The sequence below is a fragment of the Cydia fagiglandana genome, chromosome 3 (genome assembly GCF_963556715.1).
Source record: "Cydia fagiglandana chromosome 3, ilCydFagi1.1, whole genome shotgun sequence".
Classification (NCBI taxonomy): Eukaryota; Metazoa; Arthropoda; class Insecta; order Lepidoptera; family Tortricidae; genus Cydia; species Cydia fagiglandana.
This window is the reverse complement of record NC_085934.1, coordinates 19,297,430-19,321,954: the sequence shown is the minus strand read 5'-3', so window position 1 is coordinate 19,321,954 and position 24,525 is coordinate 19,297,430. Positions and strand designations below refer to the sequence as shown.

The 24,525-nt window shown below is 39.5% G+C and overlaps 3 protein-coding genes across 3 annotated transcripts; 1 reads left to right on the top strand and 2 right to left on the bottom strand.

The window, feature by feature from the left end:
- Nucleotides 1–360: 360 nt before the first annotated feature.
- Nucleotides 361–13,750, bottom strand: LOC134680278 (centromere/kinetochore protein zw10 homolog). Its single transcript, XM_063539378.1, has 5 exons — nt 12,241–13,750; nt 3,238–3,444; nt 2,723–2,852; nt 1,774–1,915; nt 361–637 (listed from the first exon to the last, which is right to left on the bottom strand). The coding sequence occupies exons 1-5, from the start codon at nt 13,748–13,750 to the stop codon at nt 422–424; spliced, it is 2,205 nt and encodes a 734-aa protein (XP_063395448.1). The 3' UTR covers nt 361–421.
- Nucleotides 13,751–13,752: 2 nt separating this feature from the next.
- Nucleotides 13,753–14,318, bottom strand: LOC134680298 (protein POLR1D-like). The gene is made up of 2 exons (XM_063539407.1): nt 14,087–14,318; nt 13,753–14,011 (listed from the first exon to the last, which is right to left on the bottom strand). The coding sequence occupies exons 1-2, from the start codon at nt 14,152–14,154 to the stop codon at nt 13,753–13,755; spliced, it is 327 nt and encodes a 108-aa protein (XP_063395477.1). The 5' UTR covers nt 14,155–14,318.
- A 207-nt stretch (nt 14,319–14,525) lies between these two features.
- LOC134680296 (translocon-associated protein subunit beta) lies at nt 14,526–17,398 on the top strand. The gene is made up of 3 exons (XM_063539405.1): nt 14,526–14,645; nt 14,795–15,171; nt 16,403–17,398. The coding sequence occupies exons 2-3, from the start codon at nt 14,800–14,802 to the stop codon at nt 16,601–16,603; spliced, it is 573 nt and encodes a 190-aa protein (XP_063395475.1). The 5' UTR covers nt 14,526–14,645; nt 14,795–14,799; the 3' UTR covers nt 16,604–17,398.
- The last annotated feature ends 7,127 nt before the right edge of the window (nt 17,399–24,525 follow it).

The window sequence follows — 24,525 nt, the reverse complement described above, 5'->3', positions numbered from 1 at the left end:
AAGTAACAAAAAAGTCAAATTGATTTCATTATCGTAAATTGACTTAATATGTAAATAAATTTTAATTATGTCGCCGATATCAGAAACGCCATCTAGTGATAATAAACCTTAAAAGTAAATGTGACGCGTAGGTTTAATGCGTCAAAGCTACAACAGATGTCGCAAGAAGGCTATTTCAACGCAATTTCAACGCATGTTAATCGTAAGAGTTTTTTAGCTCCGTGTGGCTCCGCACGCCATCTAGTTCGTGGCTGTGAACTAAAAAATTAGCTACAAGTATAAGAAACTTAGGACGGTGCGCGTTTTTAGTATGGGATTGGGTATCTGTACTAGTATTATATGATCTGTGAGTCAAACTAATTCAATCAACACCATATTTATTTTAATATTATTATAATGACTGAAATAGCATAAAACACATTTACTTTATCTTAGACAGCAAATTAGCTCTAAACTGTGTGTTTTGGAACAGCGCTTTTATGAGGCTCCGGAGTTCCTCTGTTTTGAAGTGGACGGCCAGCGGGCCCTTGCCTTCGTTCCAGTGGTTGTCTATGTCCTTCAGAGAACCTCCAAGGACAAAGATGAGCTCTTGAAGCTTGATCCAGGATTTGACGTGCTCTTCCACATCGCTAGGTTTCTGTAAAATAAATTATAAGTTGCTTTTGCGAATAACAAATGGTGCGGTTCGAGAGCAAAGTGGCAATATAAGGGCGCTGCCACACTGGCAATTTGCGAGCGAGTTGAAAGCGAGGCAAGCGCGCAGCGAGTTCGCCGCCAGCGCGCAGCGATGTCGCCGCGAGCGCGCAACGATCTCGGCGCGAGCGCGCAAGCAGCATTCTTTTTTACTGCCCTATGTTTTTATATTATTTTTCTGTTCAACAGAGCTAGAAAGTGGTTTAGCGCAGTGGGCCAAAAGTTGACGCTTTACGGCTGAAGGAAATAGTACATTATTGCAGAGGCCGGGAAAGGGCAATTCGTGGATGAGTTTCGATTTTGTCGGACGACGCGAAGCGGAGTCCGACAAAGAAGACGAATCCACGAATTGCTATTCCTGCCGAGGCATATATAGTGCTTTTCTCCAAACATGCGAGGAAATAAGCTAAAATAATTATTATTTAAGCATCAAGCATCACTCAAATCAAACCTTCACATCCAAAATGTCAAAAACAATTTCCCTCTTTAATTAATTTTTAAAAGTTAAAGGCACAAACTTATTCTGCCATTCAGTACCATTCAATATTCGTTCATTCAATGTAATTGCGCAATATAGTTTGTCAAACCAACTTTTCAGTCAGTAAGAACCAGGAAAACTACACCCATCCTTTTCTTTTGGGTGCTAGTACTAGTGTAAGACAAAGATAGTATGATTCTCTTTGTCTGTGTTTGAAATGAGAAAGTCCTTTGACAAACTATGTAAGCTTTATGAACACGGATGAGATTTAAAAAAAATATAAAAATAATCTTTGATTTTTTAAGCAGTATTCGCACGATCATACACGTGAAATGATAGCTGATCGGGTCGTGTAGAAGCGGCTTGCGGCAATAATAATTGGCTGTTTGCGTTTTTTATTATTAAAAAGTAAAAAACACTACAGTAATAAGTTATTACTGTAGTGTTTTTTTACTTCCCGTCCGCTAGAACAGGACAGCGATAGTTTGATGTTTTTTAGTTAGAGTTTGACATTAACGAAGAACTTCCCGTACTATTTTTGCTACAGTAAGGTGAACATTTCCGAGCATATTGGAGAAAACAATAATAATCAAACATGTAACCTGAAATAGTTGCGGGGCTTTCTGCACGACTAGCGTGTACATATCAGTGAGCTGCGTGGCCATCTCCATGGAGATGTCTTCTACGGTGCACACGCGGTGGATCAGCTCCTCTACAAACATGTTCACTAGTGTTGCCATCAACCTGGAAAGGAAAAGTCATGGTTAATGGCGTCACAGTACAAGCAATTATGACTGTTAAGTATAACAACGAGCTAAATTAGTTTGACTAGACTTATATCGACCGGGATATGAATCGTGATTACCTTTTGTATTGTTTTCGAGCTGATTTTGAGATGCATGTAACTGCGTCGTAACATCGGGAGCTCGAAAACGACACAAAAGGTAATCACGGTTCATATCCCGGTCGATATAAGTCTAGTGGAGCTAAAGTTTACTTACTTACTTACTAAACATACTTCGGGCCGAATCGACCCCTTGCCGCAGCGAACAAATTAACTTAATAACCGCTCGTGAACCTTATTGCGACCACATAAGTGTTACAAGAACCAATAGAACTTACACTCTCATTTTAAAACGACATACAACTGAAATAAATACAATTTGGCATGAACATTCGACTTCGATTGTATGGGACCGGCTTTTGGCGACGGCTCTTGTGACTAATAAAGCTTACAGTCAGTCAGAAATATGTTGCTATTCTATTGGTACTAATTAATAAATCGGTCGTATGTACCATCGCTCAAACTATCACAATACGTAAACTTTAAAGAGTTGGCGCGAGATTTAAACTGATTTATCGTAATATTTTCTCATATGTGACGTCCCACGGGTAAAGGTACCTTATGGCGGTTGGCGCTTACGCTATTATTAACGCCGCTCCAATATTATTGCGGCGCTATGCGACGTAAGCGCCAGCCGCCATAAGGTACATTTTGCCATAGAACGCCACATATAAAAGCAGCGCCATCTTTCATGGAATGAACCATACCTTGTGAACACGTTGTATGGCAGCACGCCGATCCAAACGTTCTTGAGCAGTTGCAGTTGCCGCAGGCTCTGACGAATCGCGGCTTCTGCGTCGTCGCCGAGGACATCCTTCATCGCCATGTTGTTCAGATCTGAGGAAATTATGTAAATGTCAGAAGATATGTTAATACGTTGACTGTGTAAAAAGTAACAGTGGTCCGACGGCCTTATACGTGTACAGGGCTATAGTTTGTAGCTTTCTAATAGGCCCCGACGGCTAATCCTTTGTCTATTGTTAAGTAAAACCGCACGTGCTACTTACCTGCAATAATTAAGACCCTAATTATTCTATTTGGCACCTGAGCGCTATTTATTATACTAACAATGCGATGACAGCGATGTATGCAGGTTGGTCTCAACAGTGGATAAAAAAAAATCACTAGTAATACCGACGCCATTCAAATGTTATAGTTGGAATTCAATCAGGGGCATACAAATTAAATCTTTCCTTAAAATTCTAGCTGAGATTTTTTTTACCAGAAGAGCGTATGTTGTCGAGTATCTGCGCGCGCTGCTGCCGCATATGCGCCGCTAGATGTGTGTGAGCGAGAGCGCGCAGCTGCTGCACGTGGTCCACAAAGCTGACTGGATATTGCATGCGCCGGCCTTCCATCAGGATGAGCCACTTGTCACCGAAGGTTTGCAGGTGGTGCGCCAGGAACATGCAGTTGTTGTGGAACAAAGCTGGAACGCAAGATGAAAGTAACATTAAGAAAAAAAAACAATTTTACAGTACATATGGCCCTACTTTTCCGCACTGGTGCGTGAAATAGCACTTTTCGTGACTATGTCAAAAGTTTAAAGGGCCATATGTACTGTAAAACGTCGTGTCGTTCCTCTTTTCCGCACTTGTATCGTAATTAACCATTTCAAAGCTGTGCCTCTTGTGTTTCAAAGTTGTGCCCAGTTGGTTGATGTAACTGTGGAGGTTTATTAACTCTGTGTTGACCTGAAATTGACTGGCTGACTGACACACATAACAAGAATCAGTTAACGGCGTCTGCCGTCTGTCTAGTCATCCCAACTAGCAAAATAGTCGTATAAGAATTGATCTACTCAGCCTGTAATCGTATAACAGCCGAGTTACGGTTGTTGAAACACCAATATATCGTATAATAGCGGTTAACTCGACTATTTAGCAAATTTCGCTAATTAGTGCTATAATCATGTCGTATAAACGTTTATAGCACTATCTTTTAGCACTTTTATTCCACCTTTTAATAAATGCTGAATTAGCGCTACTAAATCACTTTTATTCAGCATAATTGTTCTATTAAAATCATATAACAGCTATAGAATAGCTAATTGTCTGAATAAGGCGCTTTAATACAACTGTTACTCAACTCTCTTCTCTGTTGCTATAAAAGCCTATTAAAAGCAATCCAATAACCATTTGGCAACAATGCTGCTGTAACAGCGCGCTTATATCATAATTCGGGTAATGGGGCTCAAACCGCTGTTATAGGAGCTGAAGTGTATTTACAGGTTTTATTCAAAATGTATTCAGCTTAGAGTACTTTTAAAGAGTTTTGAACTACATTAACAGCACAAGTCAGCCATGTTGTACGTTTCAATATAGTCCGGTGGCCAACTGCATGAAACCCTACCTGATAAAAAAATAGAAAATCCTACTCTGTAGGGGTAGCTGACTTTTAGTAGCATCAACTGCACTTGGTCGGCCGCAAATTTTGCGTAAATGGCAAAATAGTGGCACAAAAATTCATCAAAAAAAAACCCCATCGTATAATAGAATGAAACTTGCAGGGTGGGATAGCTGCCTTTGAGGACAGCAAAACAAAAGTGGTCAGCTACATCCTGTGTTGGCAGGTTCCTGTGTTCGACCGAATTTGTGGTACCACGTGACAACTACAATTTACCTCATCGAAAAATAGAATGTAAAAAACTGACTGTAATACCTACATTAAATTTGTTGACGTATGTCTTGGTCGGCCTCACCTTAGCCTGATAGCTTTTGCAGTCCGTCCGCATTAAAAAAAATGTGAATGGCAGCAATCTTACCATACAAGTGACATTCTATTTTTCGATGAAGTAAATTGTAGCTCACGTGGTACCACAAATTCGGTCGGACACAGGAACCTGCCAACACAGGATGTAGCTGACCACTTTTGTTTTTTTGATGAATATTTGTACCACTTTTTTGCCATTTGCGCAAAATTTGCCAAGTTAAGCCACGGCCGACCAAGAGCAGTTGAAGCTGCTAAAAGTCACCCCCACAGAGTAGGATTATTCTATTTTTTTATCAGGTAGGGTTTCATGCAGTCGGCCACCGGACTATAAATCCATAAACATGGCGACAACATGTGCTATAAGTGTAGCAGTAAACGCAGTTACTCGGCTTATAGTCGAATTAATGAGATATAACAGAAACTAGATCGTGTAAGCAAATTTTTACTTATTTTAATTAATATTTTTTTATTGAAATTTAAGAAAATAGGCGGCCCATGAATATATATGAACCAGTGCCTTTGGTTTTATCAATAAAGTATTTTTCGCGCTAGGTTTTACTGTATTACGTGTACTTACAGACAGTAAAAACTTATGTACACAATCACGGTAAAAATAAATGTCATGGATGACAGCAGTAAAAAAATACTTAAGTACCTTTTTGTTTTATTAGATACGTGAAGACGATTAGGCCTCAAACTTATTAATCAAATAATTGAAATATAATCGCTTACCTGAGATCGTTTTTAGCACATATTAGTTGAATAAAAGCATTTACTGCACTCTTACACATTCAAAATGCCGAGTAAAAGCAATTCGGCTACTTTTACGAAACATTTTTGCTGAGAAAAAGCAGTGCGGTTGCTTTTATAGAACACTTTCACTGAGTAATAGTAAATTGCTAATGTTTATAGAACGAATAGTCGAATAAAAGCACTATCGTTGCTATTAAAACACTAGAATCGCTTTTATCCACTTTTACTCAACTCTTACAGCATCGATTTGCTTCTTATACAGCGCTTACTCGATTTTTATAACACTTTTAGTCTGTATAAGTGCGCCTTTTTCGCGTTGAGTAAACGCTTACAGGACTTTTATTCGACTGTTTTTACACCGTTTATAGCACCAAAAAGCGAAAACAAAAACGTGCTCTCAACTTTTATAGCACATACATTTGCTAGTTGGGATAGGACTCAGATGACATTGACACCAACCCTCAACAGACTGTTCACATTAATTAATGAGGGCAGTCCATAAAATTTATGAATCTATTTAATAGTAACTAGACTTTCGACCTACCAAAAGTGATTTTTTAAAGGAATTATACACAGTGTTTTTTTTGATTTCCGTTAATTTCAAGGGTGCATTCCTGAGCTAGTAACTTTCTCAAAGACACCGATATTCTAATTAACTCCATTTCGTAGATAATCAATAATTTATTTTTTTCCTCTAAGGCCTCTACAAGTGTGTACACTTGCCTTAGGGCCGGTTTACATATTGATTAGTGTTTAGAATGAGTTCATACATTTACTACTAAACTTAAGTACAATCTCGGTCGATCGATGTACGAAATGACATTGATATGTCACAGACTTCAATTGTTTGGTTGAGTTAAATGTAATGCCCATGTTACAACAACGCTATATGCTACATTTATTTTTTTCCTAAAAAAAGCAAAAAAAAATTTTTTTTTTCAGATATAACTATGCCATTTAGTTCTCTTAAACATACTTAACCATACCCCGAAGTTAACGGAATTCAATAAAAACACGGTGTATACTAACAAAGCCAAACTAAGGGACTAATTGATATGATTAGTCAAAATAAAAATATTGTAATAACGTAATAAGTTTCAAAATTCATATGAATATTGATTTTATCAGGATGGCTATGCCTTAAGAGCGCTCTTACAAGAAAAGTCGAAATAATGCAAAATTGATGATACTAGTCGACGAAATTCAGGACTTGGTGCTCATTATTAGAAACAATGAGTACTTGTTCCAGTAAAAGCGTCTTCTTATCTTTTTAAATATCGTTGTAAATATTAGAAAAAGGACTTATTAAATTAGTAATGAATTTTTTTCTGATGGTCGTTTCCGAAAAACCCCGTGAAGCACTGAACGGCAAGCTCTTATTTGGAAATGTTGAGAAGTTTACTCTGCTAAACCTGGCTATTTTGTATTACTAATACCCTGTACTTTAGGCATATCAAACGATATTTTTCCTACATACCTTTGAGAAAGAGAAAATCAAAGTAAAACGAACTCAATTTTCTCTCCGAAACAAGTGTCAATTTCTACGAAAATCTACTTAATATCGAAGTCATTTTCATACTCAAGCAATCTGCAACGTTTGCTTATACTGTTGGTATACATTAGTGTTTATGAAATTCTACTATAATTTTTTGGCAATTTTTTGAAAACTACTCTATATTACCGATGACGCGCGCTCGCCAGCTCAGTGCCGCGGCAGAGCTTGTACAGGCAGGACGTGTGTCGGTCGGCTCCGCACATTTTCAACGGCGACGACGAGGTTTTTTATCATTGTGTGCGGCGGGCGCCGTGTAAAACGCTATAACTGTGTGCGTGTAAACCGCAACGAGAGACTTTGATCCTAGCACTGTTTTTATAGTATTATAATTTATAATGGTACAGTTTAATAAACTACCGGACAGGATTAAAAATATTTGAAACGACCTGACATTCTATATGTATTTATTTGACTCAAGATAGTACTCAGGGTCTGATGATGGAGCCGGAAGGTGGTCACCGGTACCAATCAACCATGCAACTAAACCACTTTGTATTTAGGCTCGTTTTATTCATCTCAACAAGATCTTTGACACAAGATAGTACTCAGGGTCTGATGATGGAGCCGGAAGGTGGTCACTGGTACCAATCAACCATGCAACTAAACCACTTCGTGTTTGGGCACGTTTGATTCGGCTCAACAAGATCTTTGACTTAAGATAGTACTCAGGGTCTGATGATGGAGCCGGAAGTTGGTCACCAGTACCAGTCAACCATGCAACTAAACCACTTCGTGTAATCGTTTTATTCGTCTCAACAAGATCTTTGACACAAGATAGTACTCAGGGTCTGATGATGGAGCCGGAAGGTGGTCACCGGTTCCAATCAACCATGCAACTAAACCACTTCGTGTTTGGGCTCGTTTGATTCGTCTCAACAAGATCTTTGACACAAGATAGTACTCAGGGTCTGATGATGGAGCCGGAAGGTGGTCACCGGTACCAATCAACCATGCAACTAAACCACTTCGTGTTTGGGCTCGTTTGATTCGTCTCAACAAGATCTTTGACACAAGATAGTACTCAGGGTCTGATGATGGAGCCGGAAGGTGGTCACCGGTACCAATCAACCATGCAACTAAACCACTTCGTGTTTAGGCTCGTTTTATTCGTCTTAACAAGATCTTTGACACTAGGTGATACTCAGGGTCTGATGATGGAGCCGGAAGGTGGTCACCGGTACCAATCAACCATGCAACTAAACCACTTCGTGTTTGGGCTCGTTTGATTCGGCTCAACAAGATCTTTGACACAAGATAGTACTCAGGGTCTGATGATGGAGCCGGAAGGTGGTCACCGGTACCAATCAACCATGCAACTAAACCACTTCGTGTTTGGGCTCGTTTGATTCGTCTCAACAAGATCTTTGACACAAGATAGTACTCAGGGTCTGATGATGGAGCCGGAAGGTGGTCACCGGTACCAATCAACCAAGCAACTAAACCACTTCGTGTTTGGGCTCGTTTGATTCGTCTCAACAAGATCTTTGACACAAGATAGTACTCAGGATCTGATGATGGAGCCGGAAGGTGGTCACCGGTACCAATCAACCATGCAACTAAACCACTTCGTGTTTGGGCTCGTTTGATTCGTCTCAACAAGATCTTTGACACAAGATAGTACTCAGGGTCTGATGATGGAGCCGGAAGGTGGTCACCGGTACCAATCAACCATGCAACTAAACCACTTCGTGTTTAGGCTCGTTTTATTCGTCTTAACAAGATCTTTGACACAAAATAGTACTCAGGGTCTGATGATGGAGCCGGAAGGTGGTCACCGGTACCAATAAACCATGCAACTAAACCACTTCGTGTTTGGGCTTGTTTGATTCGGCTCAACAAGATCTTTGACTTAAGATAGTACTCAGGGTCTGATGATGGAGCCGGAAGGTGGTCACCAGTACCAATCAACCATGCAACTAAACCACTTCGTGTTTAGGCTCGTTTTATTCGTCTCAACAAGATCTTTGACACAAGATAGTACTCAGGGTCTGATGATGGAGCCGGAAGGTGGTCACCGGTACCAATCAACCATGCAACTAAACCACTTCGTGTTTGGGCTCGTTTGATTAGTCTCAACAAGATCTTTGACACTGAAGATACACAAGGTTTGATTATGGAGCTGAAAAGTGGCCACGGGTACCAGTCTATCATGTAACTGAACCACTTCGTGTTTAGGCACGTTTTATTCATCTCGACAAGATATTTGACACAAGATAGTACTCAGGATCTGATGATGGAGCTCGAAGGTGGCGACGGGTACTTATCTATCATGCAGTGTTGGCATCAATCTGAACTAAATCAATCCGGATTGATCAATCGAATTGACGCGTCAATCCGAATTGATAAATCCGAATTGATCAATTCGAATTGATTTAATTCTGATTGACGCGTCAATCCGATTGAATCAATTGGAATTAACGCATCAATCCTCAATTCGGATTAAATCAATTCTCAATCTAGATTAACCTAGGGTCCCTTTCCCTTCCCTAAGATTAGTTTTCAAAGGTGTCCTTTTTAAGCACTTACTGGACTTAAAGTCGATATCTGAGGTTCCCAGAGGTTCGAAAACATGTTCCTGATGTCAGTATTGACTGATGTCCCTTTTAGGGACATTTTTCGAAATTGGCCAATTACGTTCATATTCGTAATCGATGTCGACCATAGGTCCCGAAAAATGTTTCGCGCGTCAGTATTGAAGGATGTCCCTTCCATTTCGGGACATTTTTTTAAATTGATCGTTGGCACTTTAAAACGATATCTGAGATTTCCAAAGGTTCCGTAACATGTTTCCGACGGCAATACAGACGGAGTTTCCTTTTTTTTCTGGACATTTATGGGACATTTCTTCCAATTAACCGATTGCGTTCAAAATCGATATCTGAGGTGCCCAAAGGTTTCGAGACATGTTTCTGACGGCAATACCGAGAAATGACCTTTTTTCAGCAGGGTGGTGTAATGCAGGTAGTAAAGTAAGTACGCGGCTAAAGTGTAGAATCTAAATATTGCCGTTGAAACCATATTTTGCACCTCAGATATCGATTTTGAATGCAATCAGTCACTTTCAAAGAATGTCACTAAAATGTCCCAAAACAGGACATCTTTCAATATTGCAGTTGAAAAAATGTTTAGAAACGTCTGTTTACCTCAGATATCGATTTTAAACGCAATCGGGTAATTTCTAGAAATGTCTCAAAAAAGGACATCTCTCAATATTTCCCTCGGAAACAAGTTTCGAAACCTTTGGGCACCTCAGATATCGATTTTGAACGCTATCGGTTAATTTTAAGGAAAGTCCCGAAAATGTTCCAAAAAGGACATCCTTCATATAGCCGTCGGAAACATGTTTCGGAACCTTTGGTAAACTCAGACACCGCTTTTGAACGCATTTGGTCAGTTTCACAAAAATGGCCTAAATAAAAAGGACATTAGGTAGGTACATACAAAGTAATCGTCAATCCGAATTGACGATTGAGGATTGACCGATCAATTTGAATTAACGATTAGTAATCGTCAATCTTCAATCAGTAGATTTAGAATTAGTTTCGTCAATCGTCAATTCGAATTGATCGGTCAATTCTCAATCGTCAATTCGAATTGATTTTTTGCCAACACTGCTATCATGTAACTGAACCACTTCATGTTTGGGCTCGTTTGATTCGTCTCAACAAGACCTTGGACACAAGTTAGTACTCAGGGTCTGATGATGGAGCTGGACTGTGGCCACGGGTACCAGTCTACCATGTAACTGAACCACTTCGTGTTTGGGCTCGTTTGATTCGTCGCAACAAGATCTTTGACACAAGATACTACTCAGGGTCTGATGATGGAGCTCGAAGGTGGCGACGGGTATCAGTCTATCACATAACTGAACCACTTCGTGTTTGGGCTTCGTGTTTGGTTTATCACCTAGTGTCAAACATCTTGTTGAGACGAATCAAACGAGCCTAAACACGAAGTGGTTTAGTTGCATGGTTGATTGGTACCGGTGACCACCTTCCAGCTCCATCATCAGACTCTGAGTATCACCTAGTGTCAAAGAACTTGTTGAGACTAATCAAACGAGCCTAAACATGAAGTGGTTTAGTTACATGGTTGATTGGTACCGCCGGTGACCACCTTCCGGCTCCATCATCAGACTCTGCTGAGTATCACCTAGTGTCAAAGATCTTGTTGAGACTAGTCAAACGAGCTTAAACATGAAGTGGTTTAGTTGCATGGTTGATTGGTACCGGTAACCAACTTCCAGCTCCATCATCAGACTCTGAGTATCACCTAGTGTCAAAGATCTTGTTGAGATAAATAAAACGAGCCTAAACACGATGTGGTTTAGTTGTATGGTTGATTGGTAATGGTGACCACCTTCCAGCTCCATCATCAGACCCTGAGTACTGTCTTGTGTCAAAGATCTTGTTGAGACGAATTAAACGAGCCCAAACACGAAATTGTTTAGTTACATGATAGACTGGTACCCGTGGCCACCTTCCAGCTCCATCATCAGACCCTGTGTATCTTCAGTGTCAAAGATCTTGTTGAGACGAATCAAACGAGCCCAAACACGAAGTGGTTTAGTTACATGATAGACTGGTACCCGTGGCCACCTTCCAGCTCCATCATCAGACCCTGTGTATCTTCAGTTTCTTGTAACTTGTTTCTTGTAAATAAGCGAGTACCTATAATTTCTTTCGAGTAATATACGTTCATAAGTACGAGTATGGGGCTATTCATAAATTACGTCGTTTCAAATGGGAGGAGGGGGGGGGGGGGTCTGGACATCGGATGATGGTAGCATGACGTAGGAGGAAACAGAGTCATCCGAAGCATGATTTTTAGATGATTTGAGGGATGGGGGGGGGGGGGGGGTCAAAAATAGATGACGTAATTTATGAACAGCCCCTATGTACATTTGCACTGCATTTAGTATTTTCGTACTTACCAAATAACAGTTTTAGGACTTTATAAGTTAAGTACAGTTAGTGTTGTTATGGTTGATTTCAATATGCTTCGCGATGGATCAAGAATGTTTAATCCATAATTGTAGTGCGAGTGTGGTAGAAGGGGTCGGAATACTGAGCTCGCACGGCCTGCCGCAGCGCGTAAAATACCTAAACTCGCTCAACCCCGAAATGTAATAGCACTCTTAATTTAGATAAATGCCTTCCAAAGTGTTTTCCATACTTTAATGAGAAAAAGCTTTGGGATACTAACCAACATACTGAGGAATGGTCTGAAGATAATTCTCATGATGGTAAGGTACTACAGCATCATACAACTCAAACACAAGTCTCGTTGTGTTGTACAGCTTCTTGGAGACCACGTCCGAGCACTGCACCGCCTGCTCCATCATCACATACACCAGGTCCAGCAACTCTTGAGCAGTCTTCGATATCATGCAGCGGGGAAAGTAGAACAAACTTTTAGGCAGCGTCTCGTCAAACACTTTTAAGGCCTCCTCTGTACTTTTATCTAACTTTGACGTGCTCGGTGTCTCGGGGTCCGCAGGTATACTTTCCACACCAATAGACATTGTCACACTCAAATCTTTCAGCATAATAGCTCGTGCTGTCTCGAGAAAGTACTGACTGGACTTATTAGCAAACAGTATGTCAATATCTTTCATGTACGCTAATAATGAGTATTTGTCCTTATAAAAGAATTTCACCATTGAAAGAAACCGCTGGAAATCCTCTATTTCAGCAGTTATCTTGCCATAAGTTTGCAAGTCATTCAAGTTATTTGGTATGGTGTCTAAAAGGCAATCTTTGACAAGTATATCAATGAATTCTACAGCAATTGTCTCACCTATAAGTGTCATCAGAGTCATATGATAGTCAAAATCTACGTTTAATTTGTTACTCAGAAAATGGAAGAGTATCCTCAAGTTAGCTATGACATTGTCATAAGGAGGATTCTTCTGTTTATGGTTAATTGTTATGTTAACTTGATCATCAGTTTCTGCATAAACCGTGCAGTCAAAGTGTATGATTGGTTCTAAGACATCTTTTAAAAGAAACTGGGATACATGTGTAACCTTTTCCATTAGTCTCTTGCACTTGCAGAGGGCATTTAATGCATCAACAACAACAAGTCTCTCCTCCATGTTGAAAGTAATGGTAACTTCCGTTTTCTTGGCCCCACTCTTAATGTTGTATGCTATCATCCTATCCCATACTGTGTACAAGTCACGCAGCAGGCTCTCTAATATTAATTGTGCATTTTGTTTAGTGGTGTTGTAAATGTCGAGGCTTGTGAACCCCTCTGCCGGGTTCTCTAAAAACTGCAGCAAGTCATATACGGATACACAAGCACGGTTGAAGCTTTTATCAACCCTGCCTGATTCAAATTCTTTAACGTAGTTCCCACAAGTGACTACATCATAGATTAGGTTAATGGCAAAGTTTACGGTTTGTAATTCTTTGGTCAGCTCATTCTGTTTGTCTATTGCCTGAAGGATGTCAGCCATTGTTTCCCCTTCTATCTCCTCCCTGCAGGCTTCCATCTCCTCCACCAGGGCGCCACTCTCAGCACACAGCTCGTTGCTCTCAGTAACGATTGCCGATATGTCATAGTCGGCATTGCTAAGGAACTCCCTAGTGTCAGCTTTAAGCTTTTCCAATTCTTTGTTGATAAGTTGAATTTTATCTGAGGGTTTCCAAGTGTTACATTCAGTGCTATCAAAAATAGTTTGCAAAAGTGAATCTATATTGTAATCTGCCATTTTTAGTTTTTTCTTTTGGATCTGTCCTTCTTAATACTGGGTTCAGGATACCTGTCTCTTTTGGGGGACCTGTGTCGCGAGTGCTTGTGAGTGGCACGTGAGCTGTGGTACTTGTTTGAGCTCACCGCATTCCGCAGCGTATTAACGAGGAAACGTTTGTTCGTTTTCTGCTGGGGTCCTTTGACCCAACCGGAAGGGCCCACGATTTCGGCTCTTGCTGCCCCTTGAACCGCTTCCCGCATCAGTTCCTCTACGGCTAATCTGAAAGTGTACATCCACAAATAAATCTAACTGGAAATCTATCGGTATACAGCCAGTAAATGGAAATGGTGTTACTTCTCCAGTGCTTCGTCGTCTAATGGTTCTTGTTCGGGTTTTTTGGTAGTATCTTCTTTCTCGGTCATAGTTTAATTGAATGCTAAGATAAATTCTACACTATACTACTTATTAAATAAAGAAAACTTAAATTAATTCACACATTTTCGCCCGATATCATCTTTAATGGTTTTCGAACAAGAAATACAAACACGTATTTTTGACACATGTAAAATCGCGTTCATTAATACTCACAAAAAAAGAAAAACCTTTCACAACGAATGACTGCCAGAAACTTTTATTTTATCTATTTTCACTAAAAAGTCGCAATCAGTTTGGAAAATAGATATGTGTTTATTTATTTTTAGCGTAATAATATTTAGGGTTTATTGTTTTAATAAGCAACTCAATAAAAAATATATCAGTCGAGCTCATGTGGTCGCCACCGTAGGGTAATTATTTTTGTTTGCTGGCAAGAAGATTGGTTGCGTGGAGTGAAACGTCAGCCACGTACATTCGCCTGTCAACGTAACCTTTCACATTTCTCATTTATTGTGTATTAAAATAAGCTCGATAACAGGTAATGCTTGTAAATTGTACATTTTAATTTCCATTCGTGAACCAAATCATCCCTGGTCAGTGTTACAGTGATGAATTACAGTAGTTTCATTTATAAATTCTCACTTTTCGTTACACATCGATAACGGTACCAAAATCTTCTTATTACAGATAAAATGTCAGCGAAACTGTTGTCGCTCGTGCTGATCATCGCCGCGGCGGTGACGGCCGATGAGGAGACGGCGGCGGCGCGCCTGCTGGTGTCGAAGCAAGTGTTGAACAAGTACTTGGTCGAGGACATGGATATTCTGATTAAGTACACGTTGTACAACGTCGGGACGGCACCGGCGGTGGACGTGAAGCTGGTGGACAACGGGTTCCACCCGGAGGTGTTCACGGTAGTGGGCGGGCAGCTGTCGGCGCAAATCGACCGGATCCCGCCGCAGACGAACGTGTCGCACGTCGTGACCGTGCGCTCGAACCGTTACGGATACTTCAACTTCACGTCGGCTGAGATCACCTACAAGCCCACCGAAGACGCTACTGAGGTGAGTTTTGTACACTAGTTGTAGTTATGTAAAGTGCCATATGTACTTCTGATTTTGAGAACATTTAAATTGGGCAAACATTAAAAGTTTCCGAAAATGCCACCACCAGCAGGGATCACAAATTAGTTTCTTGTTTCGGGTCCGGTTTTTAAATTAAAATAACCACTGTGGTTTGTTTGTACTTGAGCTTATTACAATAAATACGCATATGTCCATGTACAGCACAAAATAAGTCGGTGGTCCGGATCTGGAAAGCAAGCCACCATTTGGTGACAACCACTGTAATTCTAATGCTTTGTTTTGATTTTAAGACTGGTATGTTAAAGTAATCTTATTACTTATATATATGTAGATATTTTTAGTCCGACTTGCCAGTTTTTAACAAATAACAATAGTAAACAAACAATACACCAGCTTCTCTAAATACTTATAAACCCAGTGATGTTATTGAAACTCAATAAATTACACAGAAATGATTGTGTGTAACAAATTATGAAACATTTTTCCTTATAAAGTTTGGAAAGTATAACTTGCCAAATTTTTTTTTCAAGTATGGTAACTTAGAATATTCACTGTTATGTTTTACTTTTCAGGCATAATAACTAGTCTTGGTAGTGTAGGTATTTCCCAATAATGATATGGATAATTTCCAATATTTTATTTTTCTAATTTCCTCTTTATTATTGCTAGAGTAGAGATGGTGCTAAAACATTAAATTTTAAATGTTTGAAAATTTCAAAGAGTTTTATGGTTGTGTATATTCTTATTGTGACCATTTTTATTGTATACTACTTTATGCCCCCAATATTACCAATATGGAAATCACAAATTTTATTTTTTATTTTATTATTTATTTTACGGATCTTATTGAAATGAATGATACAGTAGCTTACCAATCAGGTTTAATATCTTCCTCTTGGCTCCATCATCAATCATCAGATCAGCTTGATGATACCTAAATAATTATTGTATGTCATACACACAAAACTGGTTAAATATATGGTTGTTGTTTTCATATTGGTGTGACTTAGTAGGTTAACCCCTGGACTTCGCCAGATGCAATATTGCATTGGCGGAAAAGTGCTAAGTCCTATGGACGCAATATCACACATGCTAGTTGAATGAGACTTAGAGGATGTTGACGTTGTCTATAGGTGAGACTTGGGGGGGGGGAGTTAAATCATCTTTAAATTGCAAATAAAACTAATTAATTTAAATTACTCATTTCCAGCTCCAACACGCCATCAGCAGCTCCCCCGGCGAGGGCGCCATCGTGGCGCACAAGGACTTCGACCGCAAGTTCTCCTCCCACATCTTGGACTGGGCCGCCTTCGCTGTCATGACCTTGCCCTCCCTCGCCATCCCCTTCGGCCTCTGGTGGTCATCCAAGACCAAGTACGAGAAACTCAGTAAACCTAAGAAGAATCATTAGATAGGTTTAAAATTGACCGGAGGATAAAAGTTTTCAATTTATATTTTCGTCACTGAAAACGCGGCGAATTTAGAAGTTATATACAATAATTATAATTTTGTGCTTTCTTGGTAACGAAAAAAGTCATTGAAAATTTTCATCTTTAGGTATAAACCCAAAAAGACAAGTCTAAAGAAATCATGTAAATAATTATTGAAGCTTACAGTTTAGTGTTTATTTAATTGATTTGAAGACTATGGGTACATTTTTAGCTATATAGATAATGGATTCAAGTTGTTAGATGCATTTATCAAGTATTGAAAGGGAATAGGGAAGAAAGTTATGCCGAAACCAGTAAGCAAGTGAATTTATAATTAGCTTTTTATTAAACTGAAGTAGACTTTGTTACCATTGACATGTAGCTCTTGAGACTTCTATCTATATAGTTAGAAAGCATTTACATTTAAATTAGACTAAGGCAGTCATTATTGTGATCATTGCTAATGTTGTATGTGAATTAGTTAGAAATCATGCCTTGTTGTCACAGAAATAAAGTTTAAATTAGGTTATCTTTGGTGGATGTGGTTGTCCTTGTATTGTTACCAATATGTTTATTGCTCTCATTTGTAAATTCATTAATAAATTACCGAATAGAAAGCTGTTTTGTGGTGATGGATAATATGGATTTCTAGTTAATTAATTTAAATGCAACATTAGCAGTGGTTAGTCTCATTACTTCACTTGTTCATCCGCCATTTTTACATTGTTATTAATTTATAAAGTATGAACAATAAAAGATAATTTTACTGTCTTAAATATATTTTGATTTAAACTCCCTATGACTGTACCTATAGGGTAGAAATGCACCCTATAGGTACAGTCATCAGCAATAGTATCTTACACAACTAGGGCCGCAAAAATATGTGACACGTTCTTATTTGGAGCGCAATAAGAGCGCGTCATATATTTTTGCGGCATTATTCCTTCTGGGGCATTTTTTCAATGTAGAGGGCTCTAATATCACCATCAATCTAAAATTCGAGATTGACGCATATGTCATTTTTGATGAAATCAACCGATTTGATCAGTCCCGTCTGGATACCACTTAAAGGCCAGTGAGGAAAATGATTGTTTTAGTGAAATACCTCAACCTTGTAACGACCGAAACAATGCACGGCCGTCTGTTTACTGTTTACAATAGCCGCAATACGACTGTTTTATTATGACGTGTATTCGCATTTGTTCCGCGAGCGGATAGCCACGAAACGAACCGCTAGCTGCTTCGTCTATTTGCCTGTATCGTAGGCTTGTGCCTGCTCTTTCCTTACAGAGAGCGCTCCGCTCTCGGTCAAAAGAACTAGTTCGGTATTTTAGTTCAGTCACAGAATAAATATTAGTACTAGGTACAGAACACTCACTCTCTAACAAAACGCATCTGTTACGATCAGGACAGGACAGATATGGTCGCTAGGTGGCGACAGCGCCACGCGCGGCTTATGGCTAGCCACCAAAATTAGTGTGGAACGGATGTACTTTTAGGTCCCTGTAGCAAAGCGACGAAATCGCGGAGTGATCCACGCCTGGTTCTGTTCGGTTATTGAGAGCCGGGAATGAATAGGAATCGATTTTAACACTCGTTTTTGAAGTGAAAACTTCTTTAGTGGCGCTGAGCACTTTTTGAGGTGGGGAAAAAATGATAAACTCGATTCAGCGTAACGCGTAACAACGTAACGCTGACGTCATGTGTCACGGACAATGTTATTCACAAAAGAACTTTAGTCATAACGTATCATAATCAGGTGAATTATTACTACAAATTTAAGCTCACTGGCCACTTGGCCAGCAATTTCGGAACTAAAGTTTTTCAATAGAAAGGAGGATGGGTCAATTATACATAGTGCTGCAGACATTTTGGACTAGTCATTGAGTTTTCACTTCTGTCGGCACTCCCGGAGTGCAACCCGTTGTTTGATTATAATGCAAGTTGTATCATATGATATGTCGATATAAAACTAGCTCTTGCATATTCAAACAATGGGAGGGGAGGGGGCACATAGGGTAATTCGGTACGCCGCCAATATTCAAGAAAGCGGCCAAGACCGTAATTATTTATTAACCAGCGATTGTTAACTCAATCAATCAATATTTTTGTATTTGTTTACTTTTTTAGTTCCTAATAAGAAGGATTACGAACGTTTTTTAAATAAGTCGAATTACCTCCTGCCCTTTATGAAATTACGAATAATGAAATGAAAAATGTCATAGGTAGTTAAAAACGTATTTATTTTTAATCTGTGTACCTACCTATACATAAAGCCCCCTCTAGACTATGCGCGTGAATCGCGGGCGAAGCCGCGAACGCGAGTGCGGAGTCCTGAACGCAGACCTGCGAAATCGACTCCACACTCGCGTTCGCGGCTTCGCCCGCGATTCACGCGCATAGTCTGGAGGGGGCTTAACAATAACTAATTGTATCAACCAGTGCAAACCAATATATAAGCAGAATTAGTTTAATATTTTTATTTTAGCTGTTGGTAGTTAGATAAGATCGTCAATTAAGTATTTTTACATTTAACAATAATAAACAATTGACGACGACGCATCATCTAGTGGTTTCGGCTTTCATTAGTCATGACTCTATTTATTTAAGTAAAGGTACCTAATTATAATTAGCTAAGCAAACTACTAATTAATACCAGAGAGAATTAATTGGTAATACTACAATTTTTTAGCCTGCCAATTCTCGATTGTACAACAATAAATACTTTTCGCTGATACCATTAACAATCTTGCTAATATAACCGCTAGGTCCGCGATCATCAAAATTGATAAGATGATGAGCGAATCGACCTAGTATCAGTAGTATCACAAATATTTCATACACGCTATAGGTACCCATACACGTTACAAGGATTTCCTATAGTTCGTATTTTGTTAATAAAAATTACATACCTACTTGTTTTAATTATTAAACCTAAAAGATTGAAAAGTAACCCTTTCACTGCCATTCTTTAATTGCGAAGTTCACTGACAACACACGTACACCATTGGGTTAAAAAGCTAATATAGATAAAACTTATTTGAAATAATATTTGCTGTAGGTAACGAATAAAGTGGCATAGAGTGCTACCTAAACCGACGTTCGCGCGCGGGCGTATATCTAATGTAATTACCGCCTTATCTTTTATTTTCATGGTTATACTCCCACTTATTATTACGAGTAGGTATATATATTTCTAACTCAATTTTGCGGCAACTGGCTTTAGCTCGATTACATAGTCTAATAAAACATGGTCTTCTCTTCCCAGAGTGACACAAGCCTACGTCACAATAACATGGCCGCTATATATAGCGCTATCGCATATTATCATATAGCACTGTCGCATGATGACGTAGGCTTGTGTCAGTCAGGTGACCTAGAAAAGACGGGAAGAGAGTACCAGGCGGAGTATATTATTATACCATAGCTCGATCAGCTTTAGCATCCTGAGAGCCTACCGCGAACATCGAAATTTTCGAGCATCTTTCTCTTTTACTCCATTTAAAGTGACATAGTGGCTCGAAATTTGCGAGCATCGATTTTCGCGGTTATAGCCCATCGCCAAGCGTTGCATATGAATATTTTGTAGCGTGAAGTGAAGGAACTAATCTTTTATGGCTCCTCTACACGATGGGCCAACGCCGGCCACTCCATGGGACACAGCTATGCGGTAGATTGAGATAGCAATATCACTTGCTCCCTCTAACGCATAAATGCGTCCGAGGAGTTGGAGTGGCCGGCGTTGGCCCATCGTGTAGAGCAGCGGTCGGCAACCTTTTAGCAGCCAAGGGCCATATAGCAGTTAACGAAGTGGACGCGGGCCGCACTTTGTTAATATTCATGACTTTATCAGACATATTTACCTTTTTACCTTACATATATTTGTAAATATTACATAAAAAACCGGGCAAGTGCACGAAGGGTTCCGTACCATAAAGCAAAAAAAAACGGAAAAAAATGCAAAAAGAAAACGGTCACCCATCCAGTACTGACCACGCCCGACGTTGCTTAACTTTGGTCAAAAATCACGTTTGCTGTATGGGAGCCCCACTTAAATCTTTATTTTATTCTGTTTTTAGTATTTGTTGCTATAGCGGCAACAGAAATAATCATCTGTGAAAATTTCAACTGTCTAGCTATCACGGTTCGTGAGATACAGCCTGGTGACAGACGGACGGACGGACGGACAGCGAAGTCTAGTAATAGGGTCCCGTTTTACCCTTTAGGTACGGAACCCTAAAAATGGCCAGGGCGGCTCGCGGGCCGCTGGTTGCCGACCGCTGCTGTAGAGGAGCCATAGTAGAAGAGCCGGCCGCAAATTTTCTAACCGACTTGATACCACGATGAAATGCACAATGGTTTCCCATAAAAGTGATGCTAAGTCCGAATTCGATAGTCTGCCACGGCGGAACTTGCCGAAAGTACGAAAAAGAAGGCCACTTCCGGTGCGAAAAAAGGGGGCTGATTTAACCCATCTGATACCGAAATAATAGTTATGGCAGCAGTTAGAAATTTACATGTAGACACATAAAAGCGAAGTCTGCCAGTATTTTTTTTGCCGGAAGTGCTTGGCAGACGCTCTCAAAGGTGGCCAGCGGGACCCCTAATTTAACCCATCTGATACCACCATGAAACCAATTCCAGTCGGTAGGTATGAACCCTCATGTCAGGAATATATAAGTCTGCCAAGGCTTTTCCTGCCGAAACACCTTGGCAGACGAGATTATGTAAGCAAGGTCGGCATCGGTTACCCTACACTAACCCATCTGATACCACCATGAAACCAATTCCAGTCGGTAGGTACGAACCCCCATTTTAGGAATATATAAGTCTGCCAAGGTTTTTCCTGCCGAAACACCTTGGCAGACGAGATTATAAACAAGATGACCATCGGTTACCGTACACTAACCCATCTGATACCGCCATGAAACCAATTCCAGTCGGTAGGTATGAACCCTCATTTCAGGAATATATAAGTCTGCCAAGGCTTTTCCTGCCGTAACACCATGGCAGACGAGATTATGTAAGCAAGGTCGGCATCGGTTACCCTACACTAACCCATCTGATACCACCATGAAACCAATTCCAGTTGGTAGGTATGAACCCCCATTTTAGAAATATATAAGTCTGCCAAGGTTTTTCCTGCCGAAACACCTTGGCAGACGAGATTATAAGCAAGATGACCATCGGTTACCGTACAGTAACCCATCTGATACCACCATGAAACCAATTCTAGTCGGTAGGTATGAACCCTCATTTCAGGAATTTATAAGTCTGCCAAGGCCTTTCCTGCCGAAACACCTTGACAGACGAGATTATGTAAGCAGCATCCACATACGAGGGATCCGTATTTTGGGATTATACAGATTACGGACATTATTAATAGCTGTAGGCTTATTTATTACTTTATGCTTATACATATTTGTATATTATTATGTTATTAATAAAATATATTTATAATTTATTAAACCTAAACTTAATACATTGGGAATTCATTACCTGCTTACGGCAGTAGTAGGGATAAGTGGGTCAGTTCTGGCTCACTGAGCCAGGCCAACAGTCCCTCCCCCTTTTTTCCCTTGTTGAGGCCCTGCAACCTTGCCTTGAACCCAAACTAATGTCATTGTAGCTCGAATCTAACCTAATTTATTTTTATTGCTTTTAGAATATTTCAATTATCTACTTTTGCAAAGTTAAATGTTGAAATCTCTATTTCGAAAAATGGAATTTTAATGTGACTTTAACACGTTCACTGCGTTACGGGGGCTTTAAGCCCCGTACGATGTCATCATTCAGTGCGAAGTTAAATTTATTTTAGAAGTTAAAGGGGGAGGGGAGGGTGCACACATTTTACCACTTTGGAAGTGTCTCTCGCGCAAACTATTCAGTTTAGAAATAAATGATATTAGAAACCTCAATATCATAAGCGATAAGACCGCCTGTTGTTACCTCTATTGTCTTTTTAGGGTTCCGTACCCAAAGGGTAAAACGGGACCCTATTGCTAAGACTTCGCTGTCCGTCCGTCCGTCCGTCCGTCTGTCACCAGGCTGTATCTCACGAACCGTGATAGCTAGAGAGTTGAAATTTTCACAGATGATGTATTTCTGTTGCCGCTATAACAACAAATACTAAAAACAGAATAAAATAAAGATTTAAATGGGGCTCCCATACAACAAACGTGATTTTTGACCAAAGTTAAGCAACGTCGGGAGGGGTCAGTACTTGGATGGGTGACCGTTTTTTTTTTTGCTTTTTTTTTGTTTTTTTTTGCATTATGGTACGGAATCCTTCGTGCGCAAGTCCGACTCGCACTTGCCCGGTTTTTTTATGTTATTGTCCATTTATTGTAAACTAAGTGTATGTGAGGCGTGCAATAAAAAGTATTTTTTTTTTTTAATTTATTTATCATAAAGTACACAACACTTTTATAAACATTATATTCCTCGCCAAACTGCAATTGCAGTTTGTTGGCGAGATCGCGCTCATCTTCACAGACATACATATTATGCTATGCACTAAATACTAATAGTTAGGGAGGCGAGGTAGCTAAATGGCGTAATTCAACGGCGCCGTCGAGACCTATCAAAATCGAAAGATAAAATAATTTCGAAAAGAAAAGCTCGTATGGCAAAAACCATTTTAGCGGTGGGTTTGGCGTGTACGGTTTTTCAAAAATGTTAAAAAAAACAGTTACTTGGGCATTCTCGAGCGCGTCAGATATTCATACTACGTATGCCCCGAGTGCCTCTGATAACAACGGTATACTAATCTGCCGGTTTGCGTGGTGGGGGTAGGCATATAAAGTAGTCGAAAATGCAAAAAAAAAAAAAATTACTCGAGCGCGTCAGATTTTCGGAAGGGGTGTTAAGTAGGCCCCAAGGAAGCTTCCTTTAAAAAAAAAAACAAATGTATTGTATTGTATTGTATCATTTTTGAAGACCTATCCATAGATACCCCACACGTATGGGTTTAATGAAAAAGACATTTTAAGTTTCAGTTCTAAGTATGGGGGACCCCCAAAATTTATTGTTTTTTTTTCTATTTTTGTGTTGAAATCTTAATGCGGTTCACAGAATACATCTACTTACCAAGTTTGAACAGTTCTTATAGTTTCGGAAAAAAGTGGCTGTGACATACGGACGGACAGACAGACAGACATGACAAATCTATAAGGGTTCCGTTTTTTGCCATTTGGCTACGGAACCCTAAAAAGGAGGTATTAATTCGGTTTTTTAATGTTTGATATCTCCGTCATTTTGGGATCGATTTTGAAAATTATTTTTTTAGTTGAGTTGTAACTTGTAAGTATATACATACAGATTGGTTCCGTCTTTGTCAAAACCCAGTTCTGATGGTGAGATTTATGAGGAATCGAGGGCACTCTTCAAATCTTGTAAGGGTGGTTCACGTTTGTATGGGAAAAATTCAAACTCTAGCTAGAAGAAGCGGCACCCCCTCATTTTGTTACACTTATTATGTTGACAAAATACGCCAAGCATCTTGCAATCTTAACTACAAGGGGGTGCTCAAACACATTGAAATTTTTCAAATTGTATGAAATCAAAAAAATAAATAAGTTACTATTTTTTTTATTTTTATGTAAGTAGTAGTTTTCACATTATTTGAAAGTGTGATTTAAAAGATATTATTTTGTAAGAAAATGTTTTTCTACTTCAAAACTTATACATCACATGTGCAAATAGTGTGAAACCAGATATTTTAAATAAAATTCTGAATCATAATTACTCTTTTTGTTGGGTTTCAAACAACATACAAAATTTCAACGTGGTTAAGCACCACCTTGTATAGTAGTGTTGAGTCGCTCACTCGCGAGGCACCTCATTTGTACCACTCAACTCAAAAATGTCTTACTTCACTCCTCTATTCATTTTACTCATTTAC

Coding starts and splice junctions, on each gene's coding strand:
- LOC134680298 (XM_063539407.1), bottom strand. CDS start 14,154: ATGACCGAGAAAGAAGATACTACCAAAAAACCCGAACAAGAACCATTA. Junction 14,012..14,086: donor GACGACGAAGCACTGGAGAA/GTAACACCATTT, acceptor GTACACTTTCAG/ATTAGCCGTAGAGGAACTGA.
- LOC134680278 (XM_063539378.1), bottom strand. CDS start 13,750: ATGGCAGATTACAATATAGATTCACTTTTGCAAACTATTTTTGATAGC. Junction 2,853..3,237: donor CGACAACATACGCTCTTCTG/GTAAAAAAAATC, acceptor TAATTTCCTCAG/ATCTGAACAACATGGCGATG. Junction 638..1,773: donor AAGCCCCGCAACTATTTCAG/GTTACATGTTTG, acceptor TTTATTTTACAG/AAACCTAGCGATGTGGAAGA.
- LOC134680296 (XM_063539405.1), top strand. CDS start 14,800: ATGTCAGCGAAACTGTTGTCGCTCGTGCTGATCATCGCCGCGGCGGTG. Junction 15,172..16,402: donor CCACCGAAGACGCTACTGAG/GTGAGTTTTGTA, acceptor ACTCATTTCCAG/CTCCAACACGCCATCAGCAG.